Raw genomic sequence first — 27,316 nt, forward strand, 5'->3', positions numbered from 1 at the left:
AAGGTCCCAGTCCTACAGCTGGATCCCCACCAGAGACCCCTCATACCTGCACAGAGACCCACTGACTTCAACATTATTCCAGGAGGATCCTTTTGCAGGACAGAAGCCTAGCATTAAAACCAGCAAAAAATAGCCACAGAGATGGTCCTGGATGACAACTGTTTAAAACCAGATAAAGAGCAAGCGTGCTTTATGATCTGAGCAGGGAATCAGGACTCGTGGGTCTATTCCCCGCTCTGCGGGGGACTTCCTCTGTAGACTTGGGCAAGTCACTTTGCTTCCCACCTGCAAAAGCGGGATAATTTACCTATATCTAAGGGAAGGGCTGTTGGAAGGATTAGTTAGTGTTTGCGAAGTGCTACAAGACCCTTGCTTGGAAGAGTCTAGGGAGGGGCAAAGAAACGTGAACGTGATAAAAAGGACAGAAGCCACAGGTCAGAAAGAGATGCATTAGCCTGCTGAGCTGGGCTGGTGGAAGTCATGGTGGGACCCTGTCCAGACAGACTTTGCAAGAGGCAACCTCCTGGAGAAGGAAAATCTTTACTTACTTTTTGTTGGAAATGAAGTCGAGGGCCTGGTAAACAAGAGAGTAGAGATATTCCACCTGCCAAAATAAGGCAAGAGGGTTAGAGGCTGGGATGTAAGGATCTCAGGGAGGCTGCCTCTATCTAGTGTGGACAGGGTCCTTAAAAAGGCCCCAATGTTTGTTTTTGATAACTTCAGTGTTCTCACCAGGTCTTGACACTTTCATCCTTAACTCCAGCTTAGGAGAGCATTTTGACTGAGGAACAAAGAACTATGTGGTGAGACTGGTAGTGTCTGCAGGCTGCACGTCCATATACAAATAGAGACGAGGCTAGCCACATTGGGGGCTGAGTGATGTCTATTGTTTCAGGGCTACATTTAATAGATCAGCACATGTGCAGGTGGCCTAACACTTTCAGAGTCAAGCAAAACTCCCCAAAACACCGTACACTCCCCAAAACACTGTACAAGCCTCCAGCTGGCAAACTCCACAGAGGCTCTCCTCCTGGCCATGCAGGGGCAGCAGGAGTGAGTCACGGCAGTTCTCCTTGGCTTCCCCACCTTCTTGCTGTAGATGCAAGCAGAACCCTGGATCAGCAGAGCTGCCTCTATGAAGTTCATGGTGGTTTTGCCGCCATCGAAGGAAATGCAGATCTGGTCCAGCTACAGAACACACACATGGGACGACATAAGCTGATTTTACAGACTGGGTTTGAGAGACAAAACAGCAGGAAGAGATACTTTGGAGGTGTCAAGATTCCTTCCCCACTCTGAACTCTAGGTTACTGATGTGGGGACCTGCACGAAAACCTCCTAAGATTAATTTTACCAGCTTAGGTTAAAATTTCCCCGAAGTACAAACTATTTTACCTTTTGCCCTTAGACTTCCACTGCCACCACCAACTTCTAACCAGGTTTATGTTTGAGAAAGCATTGCTTGGAAACGTCTTCCCCCCCCCAAAAAAAATCCTCAAAACCTTGTACCCCCCTTCCTGGGGAAGGTTTGATAAAAATCCTCACCAATTTACATAGGTGACCACAGACCCAAACCCTTGGATCTTAAGAACAATGAAAAAAGCATTCAGTTTCTTACCAGAAGAATTTTAATAGAAGAAACAATAAAAAGAATCACCTCTGTAAAATCAGGATGGTAAATACCTTACAGGGTAATTAGATTCAAAACATAGAGAATCCCTCTAGGCAAAACCTTAAGTTACAAAAAGACACAAAGACAGGAATATCTATTCCATTCAGCACATCTTATTTTCTCAGACATTTAAAGAAATCATAATCTAACACATATCTAGCTAGATTACTTACTAAGTTCTAAGACTCCATTCCTGTTCTGTCCCCGGCAAAAGCATCACCCAGACAGACACAGATCCTTTGTCCGTCCCCTCCCTCCAGCTTTGAAAGTATCTTGTCTCCTCATTGGTCATTGTGGTCAGGTGCCAGCAAGGTTATCCTAGCTTCTTAATCCTTTACAGGTGCAAGGGTTTTTCCTCTGGCCAGGAGGGATTTTAAAGGTGTTTACCCTTCCCTTTATATTTATGACAGGAGGGGACAAAGCCCTGGCCCCACGGCAAACCTGCAGTGGAACCTGGGGGACATGATGAGAGGGGTGAATGGAGAATGCATTCTCTTATAACCTTTGAGGCTAGAGCTCTTCCATAGGTGGCAATGGTTCTCCAAGGAATAGATAGGTCTGTGCTGAGCATCATTTCTAAAGCTCCTGTGGATCCAGGAGCACTTCACAGGGAGAGCAGGGAGCAAAAGGAACAGGTCTGAGGTCCAGGACTTGATATTTAGAGTTTAATGCCAGTGACAACATGTCAGGGCTGGCCTGAGGGACAGGAACATTAGGGACTGAAACAAGCACATGCTAGGATTTCCAGCTGCATGGCCACTGGCCACACTGTGGCACTTGGATACTGACATTCCTCCCCGCCACCCTGTTCTTTGTGGATGGAAAGGATGCTTTACCTCCTCCAGATACTCCCCCAGCTGGGCTGCCACATCCACCTCCCAGTTCTTTGTGAGATCCCGGATGGGCTGCAGAAGATGCAGGAAGCGTGACTCCACATCCTCCATCGTAACAGATCCCTAGAAGTGCCAGGAGGGGACACAATGAGGACACAGGTCCATCAGTTTGCTGACAATGCTGTCATATGTGGCCTGTAGTCATTTAATGGGATGTAGTCAGCTCAAAGCTGGCTCCAATTTTGTTTTTATAAAAAATCAGCTTTTGTAAAACCTGAGGCCAATAAAAATGTTTTAATTAAAACAAAAAACAGGGCTTTGTTTTGACATAAACATTCCCCTGTGTTGTCACAACATAGGGTAACAGTAAGCTAGTGTCCGAGAACCTACAAATAAAAAATATTTATCTGATTTTAGACGTACACAAATGCTTGTAAATAAACAAACCTGACCAAGAAACTGACCAAGCCAAGCTGAGAGAAATAAAGTGAAGCATGTTTCATATATTACTGTATTGCTGTATTATTTATACATTAGCAGCACCTGGTCAGAATTATGGCCTTGTTGGGCTAGTTTTTGCCTCTGTCTTCACGAACAAGGTCAGGTCCCAGACTGCTGCACTAGGCAGAACAGCATGGGGAGAAGGTGACCAGCCCTCTGTGGAGAAAGAAGTGGTTCGGAACTATTTAGAAAAGCTGGACAAGCACAAGTCCATGGGACCAGATGCGCTGCATCCAACAGTGCTAAAGGAGTTGGTGGATATGATTGCAGAGCCATTGGCCATTATCTTTGAAAACTCATGGTGATCGGGGGAGGTCCAGGACGACTGGAAAAAGGCTAATGTAGTGCCCATCTTTAAAAAAGGGAAGGAGGAGGATCCGGGGAACTACAGGCCAGTCAGCCTCACCTCGGTCCCTGGAAAAATCGTGGAGCAGCTCCTCAAGGAATCAATTCCGAAGCACTTAGAGGAGAGGAAAGTGATCAGGAACAGTCAGCATGGATTCACCAAGGGCAAGTCATGCCTGACTAATCTAATTGCCTTCTATGATGAGCTAATTGGCTCTGTGGATGAGGGGAAAGCAGTGGACGTGTTATTCCTTGACTTTCACAAAGCTTTTGACACGGTCTCCGACAGTATTCTTGCCAGCAAGTTGAAGAAGTATGGGCTGGATGAATGGACTATAAGGTGGATAGAAAGTTGGCTAGATCGTCGGGCTCAACGGGTAGTGATCAATGGCTCCATGTCTAGTTGGCAGCCTGTATCAAGCAGATCGCCCCAAGGGTTGGTCCTCGGGGCGGTTTTGTTCAATATCTTCATTAATGATCTGGAGGGTGGCGTGGATTGCACCCTCAGCAAGTTTGCAGATAACACTAAACTGGGAGGAGAGGTAGATACACTGGAGGGTAGGGATAGGATACAGAGGGCCCTAGATAAATTGGAGGATTGGGCCAAAAGAAATCTGATGAGGTTCAACAAGCACAAGTGCAGAGTTCTGCACTTAGGATGGAAGAATCCCATGCACCGCTACAGACTAGGGACCGAATGGCTCGGCAGCAGTTCTGCAGAAAAGGACTTAGGGGTTACAATGGATGAGAAGTTGGATACGAGTCAACAGTGTGTCCTTGTTGCCAAGAAGGCCAATGGCATTTTGGGCTGTATAAGTAGGGGCATTGCCAGCAAATCAAGGGATGTGATCGTTCCCCTCTATTCGACATTGGTGAGGCCTCATCTGGAGTACTGTGTCCAGTTTTGGGCCCCACACTACAAGAAGGATGTGAAAAAATTGAAAAGCGTCCAGCGGAGGGCAACAAAAATGATTAGGGGACTGGAGCACATGCCTTATGAGGCGAGGCCGAGGTTAATGGGATTGTTTAGTCTGCGGAAGAGAAGAATGAGGGGGGATTTGATAGCTGCTTTCAACTACCTGAAGGGGGTTCCAAAGAGGATGGATCTAGACTGTTCTCAGTGGTAGCAGATGACAGAACAAGGAGTAATGGTCTCAAGTTGCAGTGAGGGAGGTTTAGGTTGGATATTAGGAACAACTTTTTCACTAGGAAGGTGGTGAAGCACTGGAATGCGTTACCTAGGGAAGTGGTGGATTCTCCTTCCTTTGAGGTTTTTAAGGTCAGGCTTGACAAAGCCCTGGCTGGGATGATTTACTTGGAGTTGGTCCTGCTTTGAGCAGGGCGTGGGACTAGATGACTCCTGAGGTCCCTTCCAACCCTGATACTCTATGGTAGTTAATCTGCACACCTGAGCTCCAATTCTGCAAACATTTAAGCACACATGACCTGACTCCTGGGTCTTAGGATCCAGTCTGGTACAAAAAGTAATTTTCCCTCTGTTGATATTCACACCTTCCTGTCAATTGTAGGGAATGGGCCACATCCACCCTGTTTGAATTGGTCTTGTTAGCACTGACCCCCCCCACTTGGTAAGGCAACTCCCATCTTTTCATGTGCTGTATATTTATACCTGCCTACTGTATTTTTCACTCTATGCATCTGATGAAGCGGGTTCTAACCCACGAAAGCTTCTGCCCAAACAAATGTGTTAGTCTCTAAGGTGCTGCAAGTACTCCTTCACTTTACACATAGGATCTTCTTACGCTATAGGAAGGAGCTGCCATTCATTGCACACCTGAGAGTGTTCTCCTCAAAACCAGCCCATCCCATGTGCCTCTCCTACTCCCCATCCTGCCTTCCCGTGCTGTGGGGGGAGCCTCGCCTCCCCTCCCTGTTTTAGCCAGTGTCAGGTAGTGGGCCTTGGTGCCTCATACTGACTGCAGTATTTGGCTGTCAGAGAGGGATGGAGGGGTCAGACCCAGGAGCGAAGAGAGTGGATGGTGGGGGCAGGGAGAGTGACAAGTTGGAGCAATAAAGGCTCAGGAAGGGGTCAGACCCTAGGGCAGTGGTTCTCAACCAGGGTATGTGTACCTCTGGGGGTTTGCAGAGGTCTTCCAGGGAGTACATCAACTCATCTAGATATTTGCCTAGTTTTACAACAGGCTACATAAAAAGCACAAGCAAAGTCAGTACCAACAAAAATTTCACACAAACAGTAACTTGTTTATACAGCTCCGTATACTCTACATTGAAATGTAAGTACAATATACATATATTCCAACTGATTTTTTTATAATTATATGGTAAAAATGAGAAAGTCAGCAATTTTTCAGTAATAGTGTGCTGTGACACTTTTGTATTTTTAGTCTCATTTAGTAAGTTTTTAAGTGAGGTTAAACTTGGGCTGTGCAAGGCAGATCAGACTCCTGAAAGGGGTACAGTAGTCTGGAAAGCCTGAGAACCACTGCACTAGGACACAGGGGATGTCCGATCAGGGTACGCAGGCGCAAAAGGGGACAAGGCTGGAGGAACCAGGGTCTCCCCAGGGATGCATCAAACTCAGGATGGTTAGTGTATCTTGGGGAAGACCCTGATACCAGATTGGGGTTTTCCCCACAGCACCCCATTCCGCTCTGGCCCCTCCCATCCTCCAAACGCCCCTCCAAGCTCTGGCCCCCCCATCCCCACAGCACCCGTCTCAGCTCTGCCCCGATCCCCACCCTCTGCCTCCCATCCCCACAGCATCCCCCAGCTCTACCCCCATCCCCACAGCTCTAGCCCCCACCCTCCAGTGCTGCCCCAACTCTGCCCCCCGTTCCCACAGCATCCCCCTCAGCTGTCCCCTGTCCCCCCAGCTCTGTCCCCGCCCATCCCCCCAGCAACCCCCCCATCCCCCCCAGCTCTGGCCCCATCCCCCCCCAGCAACCCCCCCATCCCTCCCCCAGCTCTGGCCCCATCCCCCCCAGCAACCCCCCCATCCCTCCCCCAGCTCTGGCCCCATCCCCCCCCAGCAACCCCCCCATCCCTCCCCCAGCTCTGGCCCCATCCCCCCCAGCAACCCCCCCATCCCTCCCCCAGCTCTGGCCCCATCCCCCCCAGCAACCCCCCCATCCCTCCCCCAGCTCTGGCCCCATCCCTCCCCCAGCTCTGGCCCCATCCCCCCCCCCAGCAACCTCCCCATCCCTCCCCCAGCTCTGGCCCCATCCCCCCCCAGCTCTGGCCCCCCAGCAACCCCCCCATCCCTCCCCCAGCTCTGGCCCCCCAGCAACCCCCCCATCCCTCCCCCAGCTCTGGCCCCATCCCCACAGCACCCTCATATCTCTGCCCCATCCTCCCAGCGCCCCCCAGCACTGGCCCCCGCCCGTTCCCACAGCGCCCCCGCCCCAGCTCTAGCCCCCGTTCCACCCGCATCCCCAGCACCCCCCAGCTCCACCCCCTCTTCCCACAGCAACTCGGGTTGCCAACCCTCCAGGACAGGCACAGAGTCTCCAGGAGTTCAAGAGTGTCACGTGACGCTACCCCCCGGAATGCGGCCCACCAAACCGGCACCTAACAGAACCCCCCCCGCGGAGGTTCCCGCACCCTGGGGCGGGGCCAATCCAGACAACACGGTACCGGGGTATCCGGACCGTACCGCGGGGCGGGACGCATCGGGGAGACCAGGACCGTACCCCACTCACCCCGCGGCGCGAGGGGAATCGCCCCGCTCCGCCGCAGCCCCCGCGGCCGGCCACCGTTCCCTTTTTCCCGCTCAAGAGCGGTGACGTCAGCCAGCGCGCGAGGCGGGCGCGGTGACGTCGCGGAGGGGGCGGGTCCGCCCTGGCGCGGGGCGGTGACCTGGGAGCGCGCGGGCCGGGGGACGTGTCGGGCGCTCGGAGGCCGGGTCCCGTTAGCGCCGCCGCTCGCGCCATGGGGGAGCCGCCGCGCCTGGCCCGGCAGCTGCTCCTGGGCGGCCTGGCCGCTGTCTACGTCGCCGCCTTCGCCTCGCTCTATCTGCAGATCCCGGGTACGGGCCGGGGCTGCCGGGGGCTGTCACGAGCTCGAGGCCTGGGACTGAGGGGGGGGCGCAGCCCGGGGGGGCAGGCCCGGCGGGAGGGGCCGGGGGGGAGCGCAGCCCGGGGGGGGCAGGCCCGGCGGGAGGGGCCGGGGGGGCGCCGCCCGGGGGGGGCAGGCCCGGGGAGGGGCCGGGGGGGAGCGCAGCCCGGGGGGGCAGGCACGGCGGGGTACCCCGGCGGGAGGGGCTGGGGGGGCAGCGCAGCCCGGGGGGGCAGGCACGGCGGGGTACCACGGCGGGAGGGGCCGGGGGGGAGCGCAGCCCAGGGGGGGCAGGCACGGCGGGGTACCCTGGCGGGAGGGGCTGAGGGGGGAGCGCAGCCTGGGGGGGCAGGCACAGCGGGGTACCCTGGTGGGAGGGGCTGAGGGGGGAGCGCAGCCCGGGGGGGCAGGCACGGCGGGGTACCCTGGCGGGAGGGGCTGAGGGGGGAGCGCAGCCCGGGGGGGCAGGCACGGCGGGGTACCCTGGCGGGAGGGGCTGAGGGGGGAGCGCAGCCCGGGGGGGCAGGCACGGCGGGGTACCCCGGCGGGAGGGGCTGAGGGGGGAGCGCAGCCCGGGGGGGCAGGCACGGCGGGGTACCCCGGCGGGAGGGGCTGAGGGGGGAGCGCAGCCCAGGGGGGGCAGGCCCAGCCTGGCGGGTACCACGGTGGGAGGGGTTCGCTGGCCGGCGACAAGGTGTTGGTTATGACAGACCACGAGGGGTCCCAGCCCCCCACAGTGGGGAGCCGGGGCGGGGAGTTCCCTAGGAATGGGCTGCGGTACCTCAGTCACCTCATCGCCTGCGGAGAAACCCATCGGATGGCCTGGGTGGCTCCTGTTGGGCCTTGTGTCAGGCCCTGATGCCGTGGGGCAAAGGGGAGGAAAGATGCAGGAGTTGGCTGGGGCAAGGCTGGTGCTCTGGGCTGCTCCTTGGAGGTGGGGTTGGGAAGGAGGAAGAAGAGGAGCAGACAGAGAGGCTGAAGATGAACTAGGAGCGGTGGGACATTAGGGCTGGAAGGGACCTCGGGAGGTCATCTAGTCCAACCCCCTGCTCAAAGCAGGACCAATCCCCAGTTTTTGCCCCAGATCCCTAAATGACCCCCTCAAGGATTGAACTCACAATCCTGGGTTTAGCAGGCCAATGCTCAGACCACTGAGCTATCCCTCCCCGCCCCCCTCCCGGATGTGTTGGTGTCCTGCCTGTATCGGGGTCAGATGCCACCCTGAGACTCCAAACACCGGGGAGGCAGGTGATGGGAAAACAAGGGGAACAAGTCAGTCGCTCCTTGGGGGAGGCTTGGCTTAGTGCAGTGAGGCTTCTGGACCAAGGCATGAGGATGGGCAGTCAGGGCCCTTGTCGGGGAGGGGGAAACCTCTGTTACACTTCATTGACTCCTGCTGTTTTGGGGTGAGGGGGAGCAGAGCAGGTCTCAGCTGGAGGGCCTCATTCAGCAGTGACCCACAATGGCTAAGTGGCCAAGTTATGTAACTTGCCTCCATCTGGTGTTCTGTGGGGACTAAATCCTGTCCCCCAGTGTAAGCAGGTGTAGCTCCCCTGAAGTCAATAGGTGTTCGTTCTACCTGAACCAGATCTGGTTGGTGTCTGGAAGTGGTGGGTTGATGTGTGTGAGACCAGGTGGAGGATGAGGGGGGTTCTATCTAGGTGTGCATAGAGTCCACATTGCCCTACTATGCTAGTACCCCTCAAACACTAGTATTTAATCCTAACTCTGAAGTAGGACAATATTATCTCCTCCCAAGACACAGACTGCATTGCACAGGAAGTCTGGCTGGGCTGAGCAGAGCATTGACCAGGATCCCCTGAGTTGTAGGGTAGTGCCCTCCCAGTGCCTTCTTTACCTTGTACCCCCCTCCTGATAGCTTTTCCTGTTACCCTTCTCTTCTGTATACATTACCCACAGAATGCTACCCTTCTCCCAGTTGCACTACCCTACTCCTTATCACACCATTCATGCTGCTAAAAGAAAAGGAGTACTTGTGGCACCTTAGAGACTAACAAATTTATTAGAGCATAAGCTTTCGTGAGCTACAGCTCACTTCATCGGATCATGCTGCTGCGTCTCTCCCTGCGAGCTGTGCCTGCAAATACAGGCTGTGCTTGACCCCAGGTGCGGAGTTCTGTGCCGCTACCTTGGGAAGCAGTTCCTAGAGGCCTTCCAGCTGCTGCCTTCTTCCTAGGGACTTCAGAGGAAGTAGCTGCTGCTCTGCCCAGCTGGTCCCTCCCTTTGCCCTGTACTTCCAGCCTCTGCTTAAACACTTTATTTGAGAGCCTTTTCTCTGTTTCCTGCCAATCGCTGGCTGGGAGCTGGGCAAGCGGCCAAGTGCTCAGCCACTCCAAGCAGGGCTTTTAATCTCCCTAGCTTGAGGCCATGCTGGAGTGTAGCAGGGGGGTCTTTCTGATGTTGGCATCTCTAAATCTGGAGTGGCCCCTAAAATCCACAGGGGGGAGGATAATTCCCCCTCACCCCACCCCCATGAGTCCAGAGCTGCTTTAGAGAGTGAAAGAAGATGGCTGGGGCCCAGTTTGGGCCCCTGCCCTTGAAACAGTCACGTCCTGCAAGAGAGAGAAACCTGCAGGTTGGGGAAGGAGAGAGAGCCCTTGCTCGGCAAAGACTAAAGGGCTTCAAGTCTGTTTAAGGCCTTGATCACGTTTGGGTCCAGGCCATGCTGAGTACAGTGTGCTTGGGCCCTTACAACAGGTGTGAGTGGTCCCGGCTGCTATACCTCTGCATGCTGCTGGGCCCACCAGGATGGAATGTGCATCACTCTGCTCTCCTGCAGCTGCTCCCCCAGTCGGCTGGCAGAGGCCTGGTTTGCTTGGTGAGCAGAGTCCTTTTAACCATTCCACGTGGGCAGGCTTAATCTGGCAGCCCTGCAGGCTATGGCCATGGATCGTTAGGCAGCTGTTCAACCCGGGAGCTCCAGGTGGATGTTTCCCATGGTATGTTCATTCTCTCTCCCAGGCTCAGTGCCAGCAATGGAGGGTTGAATGTTGCTGCTAGGCTTCTGGACCTAGCTCTGATCCTGGGGAAGGTGGTATTCAGTGGGACCTCTTCCCAGGGCAAACGTGCTCACCAGAAAGGCTGGGTGTCCCTTGGGAAGGGAGGACTGCATGTTTCTAGCAGATGGATAGTTACCTGCGGGGAGAGGTAGCTGGGTGTTACAACTTCCTTTCTTGTCTCCCGCGCTCCAGGACTCTATGGGAAAGATGGCATCCTGCCAGCCCGCAAAATGCTGCGCGTCTCCGGGAAGGGCTTCTGGGAGCAGCTGCGGGACTCCCCGACGCTGCTGTGGTTTGGCCCACACCTGGGGCTGGACACGGAACAGGGCATGGAGCTGCTGTGCCTGCTGGGTGTATTGACCTCCTTCGGTGCCCTGGTGCTTGAGCCCCTGCGGGACAGCCTCGTCTTCCTGCTGCTCTGGGTGTTCTACCTGTCGCTCTACCAGGTATGTGGGCACCGGGGGGGGTGGATGGAGCAGTGCATGGTTGGAGGTAGACGCAATCCCTTGAAGTGTGGGGGCAGGGGCAGACTTCTCTTCTGTGACAGGTACATGGTGGGAGTGCCCTCCTTGCTGCTCTGCACCCACCTGTGACTTGGGTCCTAATAGAGCAGGGGGTTAGCAGAATCCCTGCTTGGGGCAGGGTTTGCTCACCTGGTTCTCTTCCCTACCTTCCCTGCTGTTCTTATTTAGCTTCTCACTCTTTAAAGCAGCCCAGCTCTCCTCCTGTCAGTCCTCTTCCCTCACCTCTGCCCAGGGGGATGGGGTGGGTGATTTTTCTCTCCATAGCAGGTGTTGGTCTTGCCATCTCAGGTTGAATTAAAGTCTCCATCCCTGCCCCTGTTCCTGGTGGCTCCATAATGTCCCCCAGTTCCTTCTGGGGTTGAAATTCTCCATATTTGGTCTGTGACTACTGATTGGGCTTTGGAGTAGCCTCTTGGAAGTAGGTATGTCACATTCTCACCTGCTCTTAGCCGGAATTTTACTCACTTAATGACTTGGGCTAGAAACATCGCACTATACTTTGCTTAAAAAAAAAAAAAAAAAACCCCAAATCTTTTAGCTCTCCAAAGCAAGCCAAGTTTGCAAAGAATCACTTCGCTAAGTGCACCACCACTAAGGTCAGGATATTGCACACAAGCATAGTGGTGCCTGACATTTTTAGCACACTTAAGGGATCTTAATCTGCTAGTGGTGCTTGCAGGCTGCCTGGGTCCCATAGCTCCTTATTGAGGAACTTGTGGTGAGAGTTGGGTATCCTGGCAGTTTGTAAGCATGGTTTCCCCTCCTTCTCACACCAGAAGAATTAAATGCAAAAGGCAGCACTTGCTGTATTGTATACCCTGAATGCCCTTGCGTAGGCAGTGTGGCTGAGTTAACCCTGTCAGTGCTACCTTAGCTTTCAGAATATCCTGGCTATTGAGTGTTGTTTTGGCCTTAACACTGCATTAATACTAGTGTGTTGCATTTAATTGCTGGCTCTGATCTCTCTGATCAGAACAGAGCTTCTCCCAGTTGCTGAAACAGGAGTCGTTTCCTGGCAGATCTCAATCAGAAGTGATTCCTGCAGGGATGGGTGCAGGAGAGTGGAGCTAGTTGGGTCAGTTTGGGACACTAAGGAGACCAGACATCTGGGATCGCTGCATACCAGGTGCTCTCTCCAAATCTGTACACCTGTCTGGTATCTCTGTGTGCACCAAGCAGTGAGTGCTGACAACCTGCTCCAGCACTAACACTGTGCTGATGTTATACTCACCCCCACATAGGGCTCTGTCCCTGTGCCAGCCAGCTAGGTCCCCATTGAGAGCCTGCTGGATGGTTCTGCCTCTCCAAAGAGCTCCACTCCAGTTCAGCTCAGTCTGACCAAAATACTCTAATGCCAGCAGCCGCATCTGCCAAATCACCCACAGCTTGTAGCAGCCTTGCCATTGTTGTGGTGGTAGGTGTGGAAAGGGGACAGGGTGGGGAGCTTTTACTGTGGCCATGAGTGCTGTCCCCAGCTGTGCAGAGGGAGTGAAGTACTCTGGCTGCAGCTTTGTGTAGCCAGGAAAAGCAAAGGTAAATGGGCTGTCCTCTTCGCGGGGACTGTAGCTGCCTCTGAAACAGGGCCTAGGGGAGGTGCTCTCTACCTTCCAAACTGATGGAGTTTGGTAGGCTAGGTGCACTATCTCAGAGGCCCTCTCTGTCCCCAGGGCAGAGACCTCTGGGCTGAGGTATTAGGGGCTTACTCCTTCACCCACTTACTTCCCTGGTCCTTCTTGCATGAACAGAGGGCAACAATACCCGAAGTCCAAAGGTGCAAACAATTCAATGTTTATTGGGGTGAACTTCCAGCAAGCATGATTCCAGTTTCCTTCCTTAGTGTCCCCCTTCCCAGCTCTGACACCACAGAGGCTTACCTGTGTCCCTGTTCCCATTTCCCCCTTTTAGCTAAACATGATTCCAATTTTCCCACCCCCATTCCCTGTTTCCATTTCCCCACACACACACCCACCCACTTCCTGATTGACTGCAGACTATATAGTAAAACTTGAGTTCTGCTTAGCTATACCTTAACCAATCATTTTCCTGAAATTTAACTAACCAATCCTGACATATTGTAACATGTTTCAGAGTAGCAGCCGTGTTAGTCTGTATTCGCAAAAAGAAAAGGAGAAAATTTGTTAGTCTCTAAAGTGCCACAAGTACTCCTTTTCATATTGTAACATGATTATCTAACCAATTACATCCCACCACCTTAATTAGTTTACACCCAGCAAAATTAATTATACAGCAGACAGGAACAATCACAGAACCAGACAGAGATTATACAGACAAACAATAGCAAAGTGGGAACTATAATGACAAAACAATACAGAAGTGAGGATTTCACATCCCAGCTATTGATAAGTGAGTTCTTGTCAGACAGGATGCTATCAAACTAAGTTTCCTTTTACATATTCTAGGCACTTCCCTTTCTCTGGAGGCGATAGGCATTATCAGGACAGGATTGTATCCTAACAGCCCAATAGCACCTTATTTCAATGTGACTAGTTTGGAATGTGAGGATGTGACCAGTTGCTTCCCAGCTTATGGCTGCCTCTGTGTCTTAGCCAAAGGTCTTAGCCGAAGCACAGGGCCTCAGATGGTCACAGTAAGAGAAGGACCTTACACTGGCAGACAGTGATTTTGATTCTCTTTTATACCTCTAGAACTAGCTAAGTGATAAGAATACACCTAAATTCTTAGTGTATAGGCATTTACAGACAGGCCTGAATATCTATATCCTAACACGAGGCTTGGGAGGACCATCCTCTGCCTCTGCCAGGAGTCTTGCCTCCCTCTCACGCAGGCCCCAGAGCCATGCTAGCACCTTCCTGGCTTTAGGGATGTTCCACTTGCTGCCTCTTCCCTTTTAAGGTGACACTGGAGAGAAACGTCATTCCTCTTATTGGAGCCTCTAGGGCTCCTCCCCTCTGGAGCAGCACTGACTCAGAATCTGGCAGTAATCAAATCCCCTGTATTTCTGGTATAGTGTTAGCATGTCCACAGCTGTGGGCGAGTCAGGAGCTGGCCTCTGGAGTCAGCCTGTTACACTGACAGTATTGATCGTCGTGCCCTGATCTCTGAGCGTGCTTAAAGCGTTAGTGGGCGTGAGACGCTAATAGCACCAGGGCTAGAGGCAGCCATAGTGCAGGCTGGTATGAAGCAAGATTCACCTGCAAATGCCCATCAATCCTGACTCTCAGCCCCAAGCTAGCCCAGCCCTGGGCTCCCCCAGTTCTGCTGCTACCCCTCAATCCCAACCCACAGTCCCCTTGTCCTTTGAGTCTTCCTTGGATAATCATCTGGGTGCCAGGCTCAACCCAGACAGCCCATCCCACTGGAACAAGCAAGGCCTGAAGCAGACTCTCCAGAGAGGAGGCTGGTGCAGTAGCTCCCAGCATCACCCAGCCTTGTTGGAGCATGTGACGTAGATGTGTCCCAGCTCCCCCACCCCCTCTGTCTTTGCACCCCTCCCTCCACCCAGGCATTGTGCTGGAGCCTTACCGTGGCCCCACAGCTCTTGGCTGTGTGACAGTGCCTGGTCTCAGTTCCTAGGGGTTGGATCAGGGCCTGTTGCCACAAGGAAGCTGGCATTGCTACCTGGAATGTGCCCAGGAGAAGGCATTGTCTTCCCATGAGCCTTTGCACTTTTCTCCGCTCTAGTCTGGGTGGGATAGAGAAGACCGGAATGGGGCGGTCCTGTGATCAGAACCTATTTGTACCTGTCACTCTGTAATGCACCCTGGGTCACCTGTTGATACCCTTGTGCTCCCTCTCTCCACAGGTGGGGCAGGTGTTCCTGTACTTCCAGTGGTAAGTGACTCCGTATCCCCAGATCTACACGTGGCCACTACATGTGGCCACTCCTTTTGGGTCGTTCAGCCCTTTCCAAGCACAGCTTTGGTTCCCTGGCAGGATGGGCCCCCGGTGGGTGGGCCGTGGAAGCCCCAGCTGTATCCTGCAGGTGTTCACATGACCTCTTGTGTGGCTGCACCATAGCTCTGTAGGGGTTCAGAGTGGCAGGTCTTGTGCTGTGCTGAATCAGTTCAGGGAAGCGATGCTGAAGCACAGATCCCTGCGCCGTGCTGCCTGGACACTGCTGTCCTAACTCCGTGTAGTCAGGCAGGCCTCTTGTGCTGAGCATTCCTGGGAACTATCCAACTTGTAAATCATGATTCGTCAGGTGTGCCAGGAACTGGTTCTGACTTTTACCACCTAGCACTTGCTCCTGGGGTGGGGGGGAGGTGGCTGTTCTCTTTCAAGATGGCTGCTGTATGTCTAGGTTTGTGGGACTCCTGTTTTCCTATTAATGCTCGCTGGGGCCATTTAAACAAGCATTGTGGGTAGTGGGCCACAGTTTATCCTATTTTCAAAAACCGCGCCAGTAACATGCTAAAGGCAGGGGAAAGACACTGACTCTGCAGTGGTATCTGAGACCATCAGCTGGTGAAGCTCGCCTCCCCTCTGGGGAAGAGGGATCACCAGCTAAGCCTGGAGAGTCTACCTTAGCGATGGCCAGTGCTACATCCTCCAGAAGGGCCCAAGCTCCGGATTGCCTAGGGTGTTGTGTACAGGTGGTGGGCGAATGGGGTTGATGCCTCATCGCGGTGACAGTTAGCCACTGGTGACCCCGCGGCTGTATGTAGGTAGAGGTTGCAGCTCAGCTGTATCGTGCCCTGCATTGCTGCCTCTGAGGGCTTGGTCGCAGTACAGCCCTGCTAGTGCCTTGCTGACCCCTGGACATGAGCGCTCTGTAGGAGCAGTCTGGGTGGTCAGCACTCTTGTGCAGCCATGCATGCTATCCTCATGCAGGTGGCTAGAAACGATTTTCAGCCAGGTGAAGCAGCCTGACCGTGACCTTTCAGACCTGGCCTCTTGGAGGTTGCCAAAGAGGCAGGTGGAGGGGGCTTCTATGCAGCACCCACAGGGCCAGGACAGTTGAGGGGAGGTTGGCCCCAGCAAACTGGGAGCCTAAAGGCCCCTCTGTCTGATGCCTTGTGTGGTGTGCTCCCTGCAGGGACAGCCTCCTGCTGGAGACAGGCTTCCTGGCCGTGCTGGTGGCCCCCCTGCACCTGCTGAAGTGGCGCTCCACAGCCTGGCGGCCACATGACAACATCACCTTCTGGCTGATGCGCTGGCTGCTCTTTCGCCTCATGTTCGCCTCAGGGGTGGTGAAGCTGACCAGCCGCTGCCCCACGTGGTGGGGGCTCACAGGTGAGGGCCTTGGCATGGCCACAGTGCAGGGATGGCATCGCTGTGGCTGCTCTCTCAACCCTTGCAAGCACTCCTCCCCAGCACCCCTGGGGGTGAGTTAGTGGCACGGACCCTTTTCTACAGGTTGGGTGGGCCATAGAGCCTGGACGAGAGAGAGGTTCCTGGCTCCCAGCCCGCTAGGCCATGCTGCCTTTTTCAGACATTGGCAGGGTTTCCTGCACCAGGCCTCATAGCAAATGCACTGCTGTGCAGCCCAAGTGACTTGTTCAGGGCAGCACTTAATATTGTGTGGAGCTTGCTCCAGCGTCTCTGCATATCCCTGCATGGCCTCTGTCCCCATGTGGTCCTGGCCTCTCCCACTCTCTGAGCCACATCCAGTTATTACCCTGCACTGGCTCCTCCTTCCTTGCCTGTGTCTAATGCATCCCTTCATGGCCCTGACCCTGCTCTCTCCCACGCAGCCCTGACCTATCACTACGAGACCCAGTGCATCCCTACGCCGGCCGCCTGGTTTGCCCACCAGCTCCCTGTGTGGTTCCAGAAGTTCAGCGTGGTGGCCACGTACGTCATCGAGATCGCTGTGCCCCTGCTGTTCTTCTCCCCATCCGCCGTCTCCGCCTCTTCGCCTTCTACTGCCAGGTACGTCCACAGCCAGCGAGGACTGGAAGACTCCGGATGCGCCCCTGGGGTTAGGAGCAGGAAAGAGAGTTCGGGGGCCTGGTGCTTGTCCCACGTGTTGCCCAATGGGAGCCGTGAGTTCAGATGTCGGTCTTAGGTATAAGACTTAGGGGACAGGAGACCAAGGGGGATACAATGGAAATGGGCATCCCTGCAGTCTGTTCCCATCATGCATTGCAGGCTCACAATGGTCAAATGCCAGTGACCTTGGACCCTTCAAGTTCTGGGCCCAGAAGGGGGTGTTCCTGTCTTGCTCACTGGAGGCAAAGGGCAGCAGAGCCTCAGACTGAAGGGTGCAGCTTACAAGCAAGATGGGTTCTCTTTTTCCCCCCCTCCCACCCCCCACCCCTTGCCAGGCCAGACAGGGAGGGTCCTCCTCACCTCTCCCCTGGATACCTGCCTCTCGTGCCACGATGCTGGCCCTTTGGCTGCGGGTGCCAGCCAGAAGGATGGTCATGCTGCTGTGTGGATTTCTGTTAACCCTCTGGAGTCTACAAGCTGCCTCCTAGGCTGAGTGGCAGGCAGCGCCAGTGTGGGGCTGCTCCCCTACAGGGAGCAGGACCTCTCCGTGGGGGAATGTTGAGAGTGGAGGCCTCTTGGGCAGGGAGCCGGGGAGGGGATGCATGGGAAGGGATGTTGGGTGTTTTTCTTGGCACTTTGTCCCCGGGCTCAGGAAGGGAGGTGCTGAGGATGACAGGCCTGCACTTCATGCCGTGATGGGACCCAAGCCATGGCTCTGAGTTCCTGCCCTCCTCTGCAGGTCCTGCTCCAGCTGCTGATCATCATCACAGGCAACTACAACTTCTTCAACCTGCTCACCATTGTTCTGTGCTTCTCACTGCTGGATGACGAGCACCTGGGGCTGGGGCGCAGCAAGAGGAGACCCACCAGCGGTGAGTCTGTGTGGGTTAGGGCTCTGCTGTGGTCTGAGCTCACCTGGGCTCAAGCTGTTCCACAGGGTGAGGTGGGTCCTGCTCTGGGGGTGGACAGGTCCTGGGGCTGATCCAGAAGTGGCAGAGGGGGAGCCCTTGGCAGAATTCTCAGTGATCAGTCCCATGTGCTGTGCAAGGAGCTTGCTCTGAGCCCTGTAGCAAGGGGGCAGTGCCCTGGTGCAGACAGGAGATCCTGCAGCAGACTCAGCTGGGCTCTTTTAAACTGTCCCATAATTAACTTTTAGGGGCTGTAGGTCTAATAAACACAGCTGCACTGAAACAATCGGGTGCTGTGTGGTGGGCAGGAATTGTGGGAGAAGCGCATTGGCTGCATGCATCTGCTAAAACAATGGCGAGAGAGAAGGTGGGTGAGATGATGTCTGTCAACAGCAGAAGCTGGTTCAATACAAGATAAGCTTTTGAGCCTCCCCAGCTGTTCAGGTCTCGAAAGGTACTCAGGCCTGGTCCACAGCGGGAACTTGAATTGGCAAAGCTACATTGAGAAACATGGCAATGCCGACCTAACCTCAGGATAGACAGTGCTTGGTCAACAGAAGAATTCTTCCATTCAGCTAGCTACCATCTCTCCAGGAGGTGGATTACCTACGCTGACAGGAGAAGCTCCTGTTGGTATAGGGTGGTGTCTACACTAAAGCTACTACAGCAGTTCAGCTGCAGCAGCGTTTTATGTGTAGACATACCCAAAGTGTAGCCATGCCCAGTGTCTCAGCTAAATGTTAGCATAAGGAATTATCGCACATTGTAAGAAACCAAGGTGCAGCAGGACGTTAACACCCCTTCAGTCATAGGACAAAAGAGTTGTTAGGTCACAGATTGTTGTAATGAGACTTAAAATTAGCCTGTCTATTTAGTTCATGATTTTTAGTGTTCAGCAGAGTTCTGAATTTAAGCTCCCAGGCTCATCTTTGGAAGGTGCTGTGCAGGCTTCCTTTGAGGACAAGGACTGAGAGCTCAGGTGTGGAGTGATCACTTTGTGAAAAATGTTCACTTCAGGTGATAGGATGTTTTTGTCTTATCATTTTTCTGCATGAGCTCATCCAAGAATATCGTGATAGCTGTTGTGAAGTTTGATGCACTGGATGAGGTACACCATGTGTTGCGATAGGCCTGCATAGGGTCTTGATCATTGTAGCAGTGGAGATATGACTGCAGGTTTTGCAGCTGTTCTGGCAGGGTCTGGTGCTGCTTTCAGTTGGCATGCCCTCGGCTATGGGGAGCTTGCTTCTGATGATGATGGGTGCATGCTTGAAGGCTAGAAGAGGTTGGTTTGGAAGAGGTTTCTTTTAGGATGGGGTCCCAATCAAGTCAGGGTAGTAATTATTTGATGCCAGTATGAGTTCCAGTGTGGGGTGGTAGGTGACAACTAGAGGTGTGTGGTCAGTGGGTGTTTTTCTGGATTGAAGCAAGTTCTCTCAGGTTATTAGTGTCGCTTGTTCCATGATGCAATATACTTCTCTGGTGGATAGGCCTTGCTTGGTGAAGGCAGTTTTAAGTGTGTTAAGTTGTGCATCCCAGACTTGCTCCTCAGAGTATGTTCTTTGGTACCTGAGTGCCTGGCCGTAAGTAACGGATTCCTTGCTATATCTGGGGTAGCTGCTGGATCAGGGGAGGTGGCTGTTGAAGGATGTGGAGCATAGCTTAGTGGTTTGACCGTTGTCCTGCTAAACCCAGGGTTGTGAGTTCAATCCTTGAGGGGGCCATTTAGGGATCTAGGGCAAAAATTGGGGATTGGTCCTGCTTTGAGCAGGGGGTTGGACTAGATGACCTCCTGAGGTCCCTTCCAACTCTGATGTTCTAGGATTCTGTGATTAACAGTGCCTCTCAAACTGCCATTGTTGGGTTTCAGAGTTAATAGTTGAGCAGGCCCCCATGGCACAATTATGCTTCCCTTGGAGCTGTTTCATGCTCTGATCAGATTCTGGCAGACAGCATTGTGCATCGGTTCCACTCAGTCCTGTAACATCACTTGTTTCCTCCCCTACTCTGCAGCCTGGCCTCCAAGCCTGCTGTCTGTCCTCTCCACGCTGCTGGAGCTGACTGTCTATGGGTTACTCATCTACTGGAGCATCCAGGACTTCGGCCTGCATTTCAACTGGGAAAAGCAGCTCATTGAATCCAAAACAGGTGTGGTGCTTCCTCCCCTCACTGCAGGGTGGGACAGCATGCACAGCCCACAGCTGGGTGCTGATGTGCCCTCTGGCTGGTATCCCATCTCTTCTGTGATCCCCTCTGGGCCTTGCAGCTCAGCCAGGAGAGTGACACTAGCGGGACACAACCTTGAGCAGCTCCTGATCCAGCTACCATCCAGGCAGCATCCTGGCAAAGCCCCCTCAGGTCAGGTGCGACTTGGCTCCCCGACTCTTTTACTCCACCCAATGGTGAGGTTGGTCTGTGTCCTGGTGAGCCTGTTGACTTTGGCTGAGTGACTCAAAACGAGCCACCTTGTTGCCAACAGTGACACCCCTCGGTTCCTCTGTGTCATATGACCTGCACTTCTTCCTGGAGGAAGGCGCTGATTTGTGCATCCCCCCCCCTTCCCTGCCCAGGCACTATCTGACTCCTGTGGTTTTACCCCTCCTCTCTAGCTTTCACTTATCATGACTTCATCCAGTGGCTGAAGACAGTGACTCTCCCTTTAGTGGGGTTGGGCCTCCTCTCCCTGGCCTGGGAGATTCTCTCTGCCATGTACAGGTAAGTCGCTGTTCCAGGAGCAGGCTCTCCTGCTTGCTGTGCCTCTGAACTGAAGGGGTTTTGTCGCAAGCTTCAGTTCTCTGCTGTATCATCCCCTCCTGAAGCTGAGGGGAATGCCCTGGAGGTGCAGCCATGCGGTCTGGAGGGGGTAGAACAATGCAGCCAATCCATGCACAGATCTGATTACACATGACTTGGAGCTAGAGTACAGCAGGTCTGAGGAATTGGCACCCCTCAGATCAGAGGGGCAGGCTGTCTGCTGGGGGATCCAGGGTCCCCACAGTTCCTGGTTGTTGGCGTGGTCTGCAGCAACACTGCATTCAGATTGAGTTTCACGCTGTAGCCACTGGCTGCCCTGGGAGAGTCTTGTCAGGTTGGCTTATGGGCTGATGAGGCACTGCTATGCTTAACCCTTCACCCACAGCCTCAGGGGCCCCACAGGGTGAGACTTCCCTGCAGAGTTAGCTGGAGTTGTCTACACTCTCCTTACCCCTCTCCAGTTAGCCTGGCTCGAATGAGAGCAGCCACACTGCTTAAAGCACTCGCTGCTGTCTACGCTGGCATGCGCAGCACATGAGTGCAGCTCTTTGGGGCACTTCCCAGGGTTCCTAGTGCTGCAGTTTGCTCTGAGGGTATTGTGGGGGAGCCTGTCTGCCCCTCTTGGGCACATGGGAGTCAGGGGAGAGGCACTGGTGGGCTACCTGCATTCAAGGAGAGCTAACCTGCAGTACACTGCAGAACAGCTGTGCTGGCAGCTGATGAGTTTCACTAACTGGAATTTTAGCCTGTACTCCCTGCTGGGCCAGCAACTCGTGTGAAAAGCTCCACTTCTGTGGGTTAAGGGGTTGGGGATGGGACTGAAGTTAAACTCCAGTTGTCTTTGCGGCAAAGTCTCTAGTCTGGCGCACAGCTAAGGGCTGCTGCTGGCAAACCCTTCATACAGCAGTGTCGTCTGGTGCCCTGGGCCACTCAAAGTGGGGCAGTCTGCAGCCCCTCCCCCAGCTCTGCTGTTCAGTAAGTGCTTCACTTCCAGATGTGTGGCTAATGGGGGACTTTGGCCCTGTCTGCTAACCTGTCCTTCTTTCCTCCCCCACAGGTGTGCCTGCGTCCGGGGCTTTCCCTGGAAGCTCTGGGCTACTCTCCAGTGGGCTGTCTTCGCTGCTGCAGCAGCAGGGATGTTTGCCGTCAGCCTGGTGAGTGGGTGGGATGGAGTGGGGCAGTGGCCTATCATGTCTTGTGTGATCTGGGGATTGGCGGTTGGCTAGTCACTCCCCTTCCATACCTAGTACAGGCCAAGCAGGGTCACTGCTTGGGGTGGTGCCTGGTTCCTGCAGCCACCCTCTAGGGAGCCCAGGCTGGTAGAGGGCAGGCAGGGTTCAGGGTGCTGTGGGCACTTCAGGAAAAGAGAAGGCAGGTGGAGACTGAGCACCATCAATTACAATGCAGGGTGAGGCTCTGCCTCAAGGCATTGGGGCCTTCTGGGTCAGAAGACATACGGGGTGCAGGAGAGACAGGAGCATGGTTAAAGCCCCGGGTGATCAGATCACGCTACCTAGTTCTTGCAGCTCTAGCTTTGTTGCAGTCTCAGGCTCTGACTACTGGACCCAGGCCCATCCCCTGAGGCACTGTAGAGGGCAGTGCCAGCTGCTGGGGGGAGCACATTGCTCCCCAGCGCAGGTTGTTCCGCCCTGCTGCATCGCCAAAGCTGTGAACACCACCAAGGCTGCGTCCTGGCAGCTCTCCCCGCTGGTGAGGCTTGTCTCTAAGGCAGCCTCAAATTTTGGAAGGGCCGCTGGTGCTGGAGGATTGGCTGGTCTGGGGAAATGCCATGTGGCATAGTATGTGACCAGCCCACAGAATCCCCACCATGGGTAACAGGGAGATATTCTGGCGGGTAACTGCAGGGGTGATTTAGTCATGCCCTGAGATCAAGGTAAAGCTCCATCTTCTGGGTATTAGCTGGCACTCTCCTCAGGGCTTGGGTGGACAGCATTGGGTATTGACTGCTGCAGACACCAGCCAGGGCTGCTTCCTGGTGTGGGTTGGGCAGGGCCAGCAGATGAATTGGCCCACTCTGCTGCGTCGCCCCTCCCCAGTGCCTATTGCATGGGGTGACTAAGCCAGCCTGTTCTCTGCTGCTGCCTCCCAGGTGCCCTTCACCTACCTAGAGTACGAGTCGAATGGGAAGCTGTGGCCCAGCATCCACCAGATGTTCGGTGCTGTTGACCGCTACCAGCTGGTGAACTCATACGGGCTCTTCCGCAGGATGACGGGGGTCGGGGGCCGGCCAGAGGTGGTGGTGGAAGGAAGCTATGACAAGGAGAACTGGATGGTAACTCGCTGCTATGCCCTGTCAGTGATCTCACGCCGCTGCTGTAGCTTTTCACTACGGGGTGGGAAATACATCTGGGAAGTGCGGGGGGGGGGCAGGCAGGGAAGCCTAGGTTAACCCCGAGACACAGCCTCTGATGGACATCAGCCGTGAAATCAACACTAGTTTGCCCCATTGACACCTTGCAGAGCCAGCTGGCCATGTTTCCCTGAAGAGGAGGTAACCATCCCTGGGATCCCAGAGTCTGGGGCTTGAATAGGAGTGACGTGCTCTGGAGGTGCTGCTTGTGCCATGTGGCCATCAATGAGCCCCCCCAGCAAGAGCTGGCTGTCTGCCTCATATGCACCTTGGCCTTCTGGTCTAAGGCCCCATGCATCTAGATATGGCAACCTTCAGTTCCTGCCCTGAACTGTTGTGTTGGTGCTATGTGGTGATAAACAGCTGCTGTGTTCCACCCCATAGGTAGCTGCATTTAGGAATGGGGCAGTAATGCTGTAAAGTGCTTCGGGGCATTGCTGGTGGCATCCTCATTCCAACCACGTTGGTCCAAAATGTTCAAGTCCCATTGCATGTGGATTAAGGTAGCAGTTCAAAGGCACCTTTGCCCCATTCTCCTTTGTCCCTGCAGGAGATTGAGTTCATGTACAAGCCAGGGAACATCAGCGCAGGGCCTCCTGTGGTGGCCCCGCACCAGCCCCGCCTTGACTGGCAGATGTGGTTTGCAGCCTTGGGGGATCACGCTCACAGCCCCTGGTTCACCAGCTTCGTCTATCGCCTGCTGCAGGGCAAGAAAGAAGGTGAGGGGGCCATGCACGCCCAGCCATTCTGCATTTCGGGGTGGGTGCTCTCACCCTGCGATAAGCCTCTCACTGTGCCCACCCAGTAAACTCACGTGGTGCCCTGGGCAGTGGGTGTTACTTTGCTTTGTTGGCGGAGCTAGTCACTTCAGTGGGCTGTGACTTGGGGCTGAGGGGCACCAGCAGAGCTGCGTGCATGAGAAGTCCAGGGCTGGGATAGCGGGGGGAACTCTGGGTCAGGATTGACATGAACAGAACTGTCTTTCATACCACTCCCTGCTTGCCTTTTAGCCTCAAATTGGCCAGCGCTCTGAGTCCCTTGCTGCTTTCCTGCCCCGCCTTCCCAGTGCCATGCAGTGCAGCCAGAGCATGCCCCTGCTAAGGTGGTCCCGGCCCTAGGCCTGCCCAAACCTGGCAAGCTGCACTCCCTGGGATGGCCGCGGGGCCTCCCCGTGTGAGCCTAGCAGCTGGGGTGCAGAGGTAAGGCATGATCTGCTCTTCCTCCTACTGGGGTCCCCACAGTGACTGGGCAGGGAGTTAGCTGCCCCATGCATCATTGTGGGAGTCACTCCTGCTGGAGCACTTGGCCCAGGCTCCGGTAGATGCTTCTGCATTGGCTGCTCTGGAGTCGTGGCCATCAAGCTTCTCTCTGCAGCGCTGAGAGCTAGAAACCCTAATGTGAGAGCTGAGACTCTGGTGACATCACCAGGCTCCACAGGCTGGGGCCTGCAGCATGGCCTTGATGCCTGATGTTAATGCAGCTGGGCAGGAGCAGCAGCCTGGGGTAAAGGTGTGCTGGGGCCTTGCGCTAACTCCTCTGTTCCTGGCAGTGATCCACCTGGTACAGGTTGATGAAACTAAATACCCATTCAGCTCACGGCCGCCTGCCTATGTCCGAGCCCAGCTCTACAAGTACTGGTTCACGGAGAGCACCAGGGACGGGTGAGTGACGCCAGCGCCTTTCGCCATCGGCCTCCATCTGAGGGGATGAGGAGCAGGCTTGGGCAGCAGGCACAGCCCACTGTCCCCAGGGCTCCCCCTGCACTGCTCATTCCCATGGCCAGCATTCCCTGGTAGTTAACAAATTAATGATCTGAAAAGGGGGTGACAACAAGGAAGCAAAGCTTGCAGAGGATGCTGTTCTTTAGGTTAGTCAGGACCAGAGAGGACTGTGAGGAACTCCTGAGACCCAGCCAAATCAGGGGAATGGGCAAGAGGCGAGCTAATGCAATTCAGTGTTAATGTGAAGTAATTGCATGCTGGAGGGAAACATTTAATCAACTAACCGGAAAGGCTTAATGAACTGTCAGCCCGCTGAGAAGGAACTGGGTGATAGCTGTCTACGCACTGCCAGTCAGAAGCTGTGAGGATGTGAGGAATGGATGGTGAATAATTGGAACTAGAGCTGGCAATACTGGCATCTGTCCTGTGTGTGCGGTGGGGAGACTAGGGGGCCACTCGGAGGCCACTGCCTCCCAGCCGGCTTCTGCAGGTGGGAATATTCTGGTCCTTATGCAATAACCGTTCAGGGCAGGGGCCGGCTGTGCTGTCAGGGAAGCTCTCCAGGAGTGGGAGTTGGGACCGCACCTGCTGCTCAGCATGGCTGATCTGAGCAACTCCTGCCTCTTCTCTGCAGGGGCTTCCCCCGCCAATGGTGGCGGCGGCAGCGTGTGGAGGAGTTCTACCCCACTGTGTTCCTGGGAGACCCCAATCTGGAGGCCATGCTCCATCAGTACGGGCTGAAGGTAGGATTGACAGAACGCCACATCTGGGCTGTGAGCCATACGAGGCCTGGACCACTTCCGGGGAGTGTTCTTATGGCAGGCAGCCCTCCCTGCTCCGGGGTTGGATTGCAATGTGTCCCCCTGTGTGCACACACCTTGTATGTCTGCCTTGGCATCATCTCTGAACAGCAGAGCCCCACATGCCCCCTTGTAGTGGGGACAGATATGTCATGGCCCTGGGTTAAGACCAGGTGCTTGGCACTGCTCCTCAGCGAAGTGTTGATGGAGGAATTGAGCCCCTAGTGTGGGTGGCTCCAGAGATGCTTTGTCTGCCCCTGGGCAGGGACCACCCATAGGCTGGTGGGGCAGCCAGGGCTCCAACAGCCCAGCTCTGTGACTGCATCTGCACTCGCATCTCTTCCTCTGTTTGCAGGACAAGACACCCCTGAAGCGCCCTACGGATGCCTTCCTGCCCATGACCCTGCAATTCATCCGGGAGCTTAGCCGCCCCTACACAGGCCCTGCCGTGGTGTGGTCTCTCTACCTCACTGCTGCCACCATCTGCATCCTGCGAGTGCTGGGCAGCAGGACACTGGGCAGCGCCCCCATCAGCCGGCACAAAGGCTCCAAGCGGCCTGATGTGGCAGAGGGAGACGGGGACCATGCGGGCAGTGAGAAGAATGGGCAGGTGAGGAAGAAGGAGGCCGAGGAGAAGGTCGAGGGCAGAGCCAGAGGGGCTGGAGATGCCCCTTCAGATAGCCTCCGTAGCACCAAGAAGAAGAAGTAGCCCTGGAGGTGCCAGCCCTAGACCCCCCCTGCCCTTTCTTCCAGGCAATGACTGATATCACCTCTGCTCTGAACTCCTGTTTCTGGACTTGCTGCTGTCACCTTGCCTGGCTCCACTCTGATGGCTCCTCCTAGCTCTCCTGTCTCCATAACCAGATGGCAAATGGATCTTGTCTGCTCTGGCCACAGGCCTTACCGTGGGGGCCCATTGGTTATCAGTCTCCACCCCTACTGGCTCCATGTTGGCCTGGGCTTTTCCCCCATAGCCCTGAGGATCTGAGCTGTGGAGCTGCCTGCTCCCTGGGAGGCTGCTCTGCCCCAGCTCAGGAAAGGTGTGGAATGTCACTTGCATCCCCGTCTGCCCAAGGAGAGGCCAGGCCCTGACCTACCTCACCCACCCTGCTCTGTGGAGCAACAGCTGTCATCCCCTTCCCTTAGGGCTGTAGTCTCTGGACACCGGTGGGGTCAGTCCCTTCCCTCCCCGCTGGGGAGCTTGCTGCCCCTGAGTGCCATGGCTCATACATCCCGTTATTGCTACTGGACAGTGGCCTTATTTTGCCCATGGAGCTGGCCCTTACTGCTGAGAAGAGAGCTGGGGTTGGGTTCTTGGTAACAGGGATCCCTACAACAGACCCAGGGCAAGGAGCCACATTCTCTTTTCCTCCATGGCCAGTGGCTCTTGGGGGCTGAATTGCCCCAACTTGGCAGATCTCCAGCTCCTAGGGGCACTGTAAAAGTGGGCGGAATGGGAATCCTGGATCTCATCCCAGAGATACCTTTAGGCAAGGAGCCATGGCCCAGCTTGGATGAGCTGCAGGCTACAGCTACATCCAGCCCTTCCCCTTGTGCTCAGGGACAGCAGTACTGTGCTCATACAGGCAGGCAGAAGGCCAATAGAAACCATGCCATCCTCTCCCCTTCCACTACTGCCTTAATGTTGCCCCCCCCTCCTGTACCAGCCTCTGCGCGGGGGTGGGGGTTGCTGTGCTTGCCCAGGATTGCTGGGTGATCCCATGACCGTGTTCAGGGGGCATGGGCACCTGTTCTCGCATGCCCTGGCCTCTCCCTTGGACACAGAGCCTGGCTGGAACGTGCTTCCCAGCAGCTGTTAATGAAGCAGAGACGTTTCCTGTAACTTTCTAAATAAAGCCTTTGACATTCCAGCCCTGCCTCCCTTCCTGGGGTTGGGGGTGGTTAGTCCCTCACCCAGG

General features: G+C 54.9%; 2 protein-coding genes across 2 annotated transcripts in view; one reads left to right on the forward strand and one right to left on the reverse strand.

Annotated features, from left to right (window-relative positions):
• The window catches only part of NCAPH2 (non-SMC condensin II complex subunit H2), a 20,811-nt gene extending 13,634 nt beyond the window's left edge, over nt 1-7,177 (reverse strand). The window contains exons 1-4 of the mRNA XM_038391379.2: nt 7,032-7,177; nt 2,509-2,628; nt 1,087-1,188; nt 549-604 (exon numbers count right to left, since the gene is read on the reverse strand). Of these exons, the coding sequence (XP_038247307.1) occupies nt 549-604; nt 1,087-1,188; nt 2,509-2,616 (266 nt within the window). The 5' untranslated portion in view covers nt 2,617-2,628; nt 7,032-7,177. The remainder of the gene's footprint in view (nt 1-548; nt 605-1,086; nt 1,189-2,508; nt 2,629-7,031) is intronic.
• LMF2 (lipase maturation factor 2) lies at nt 7,172-27,268 on the forward strand. The gene is given in 15 exon segments (XM_038391362.2): nt 7,172-7,357; nt 10,599-10,852; nt 14,715-14,743; nt 15,948-16,144; nt 16,606-16,740; nt 16,743-16,783; nt 17,583-17,715; nt 19,765-19,899; nt 20,361-20,466; nt 21,563-21,659; nt 22,616-22,798; nt 23,427-23,595; nt 24,426-24,537; nt 25,232-25,340; nt 25,753-27,268. Coding segments are annotated over 15 exon segments (2,151 nt in total). The 5' UTR covers nt 7,172-7,260; the 3' UTR covers nt 26,107-27,268.
• The last annotated feature ends 48 nt before the right edge of the window (nt 27,269-27,316 follow it).

Source organism: Dermochelys coriacea, chromosome 1, assembly GCF_009764565.3.
Source record: "Dermochelys coriacea isolate rDerCor1 chromosome 1, rDerCor1.pri.v4, whole genome shotgun sequence".
In the NCBI taxonomy this organism is placed as follows: Eukaryota; Metazoa; Chordata; order Testudines; family Dermochelyidae; genus Dermochelys; species Dermochelys coriacea.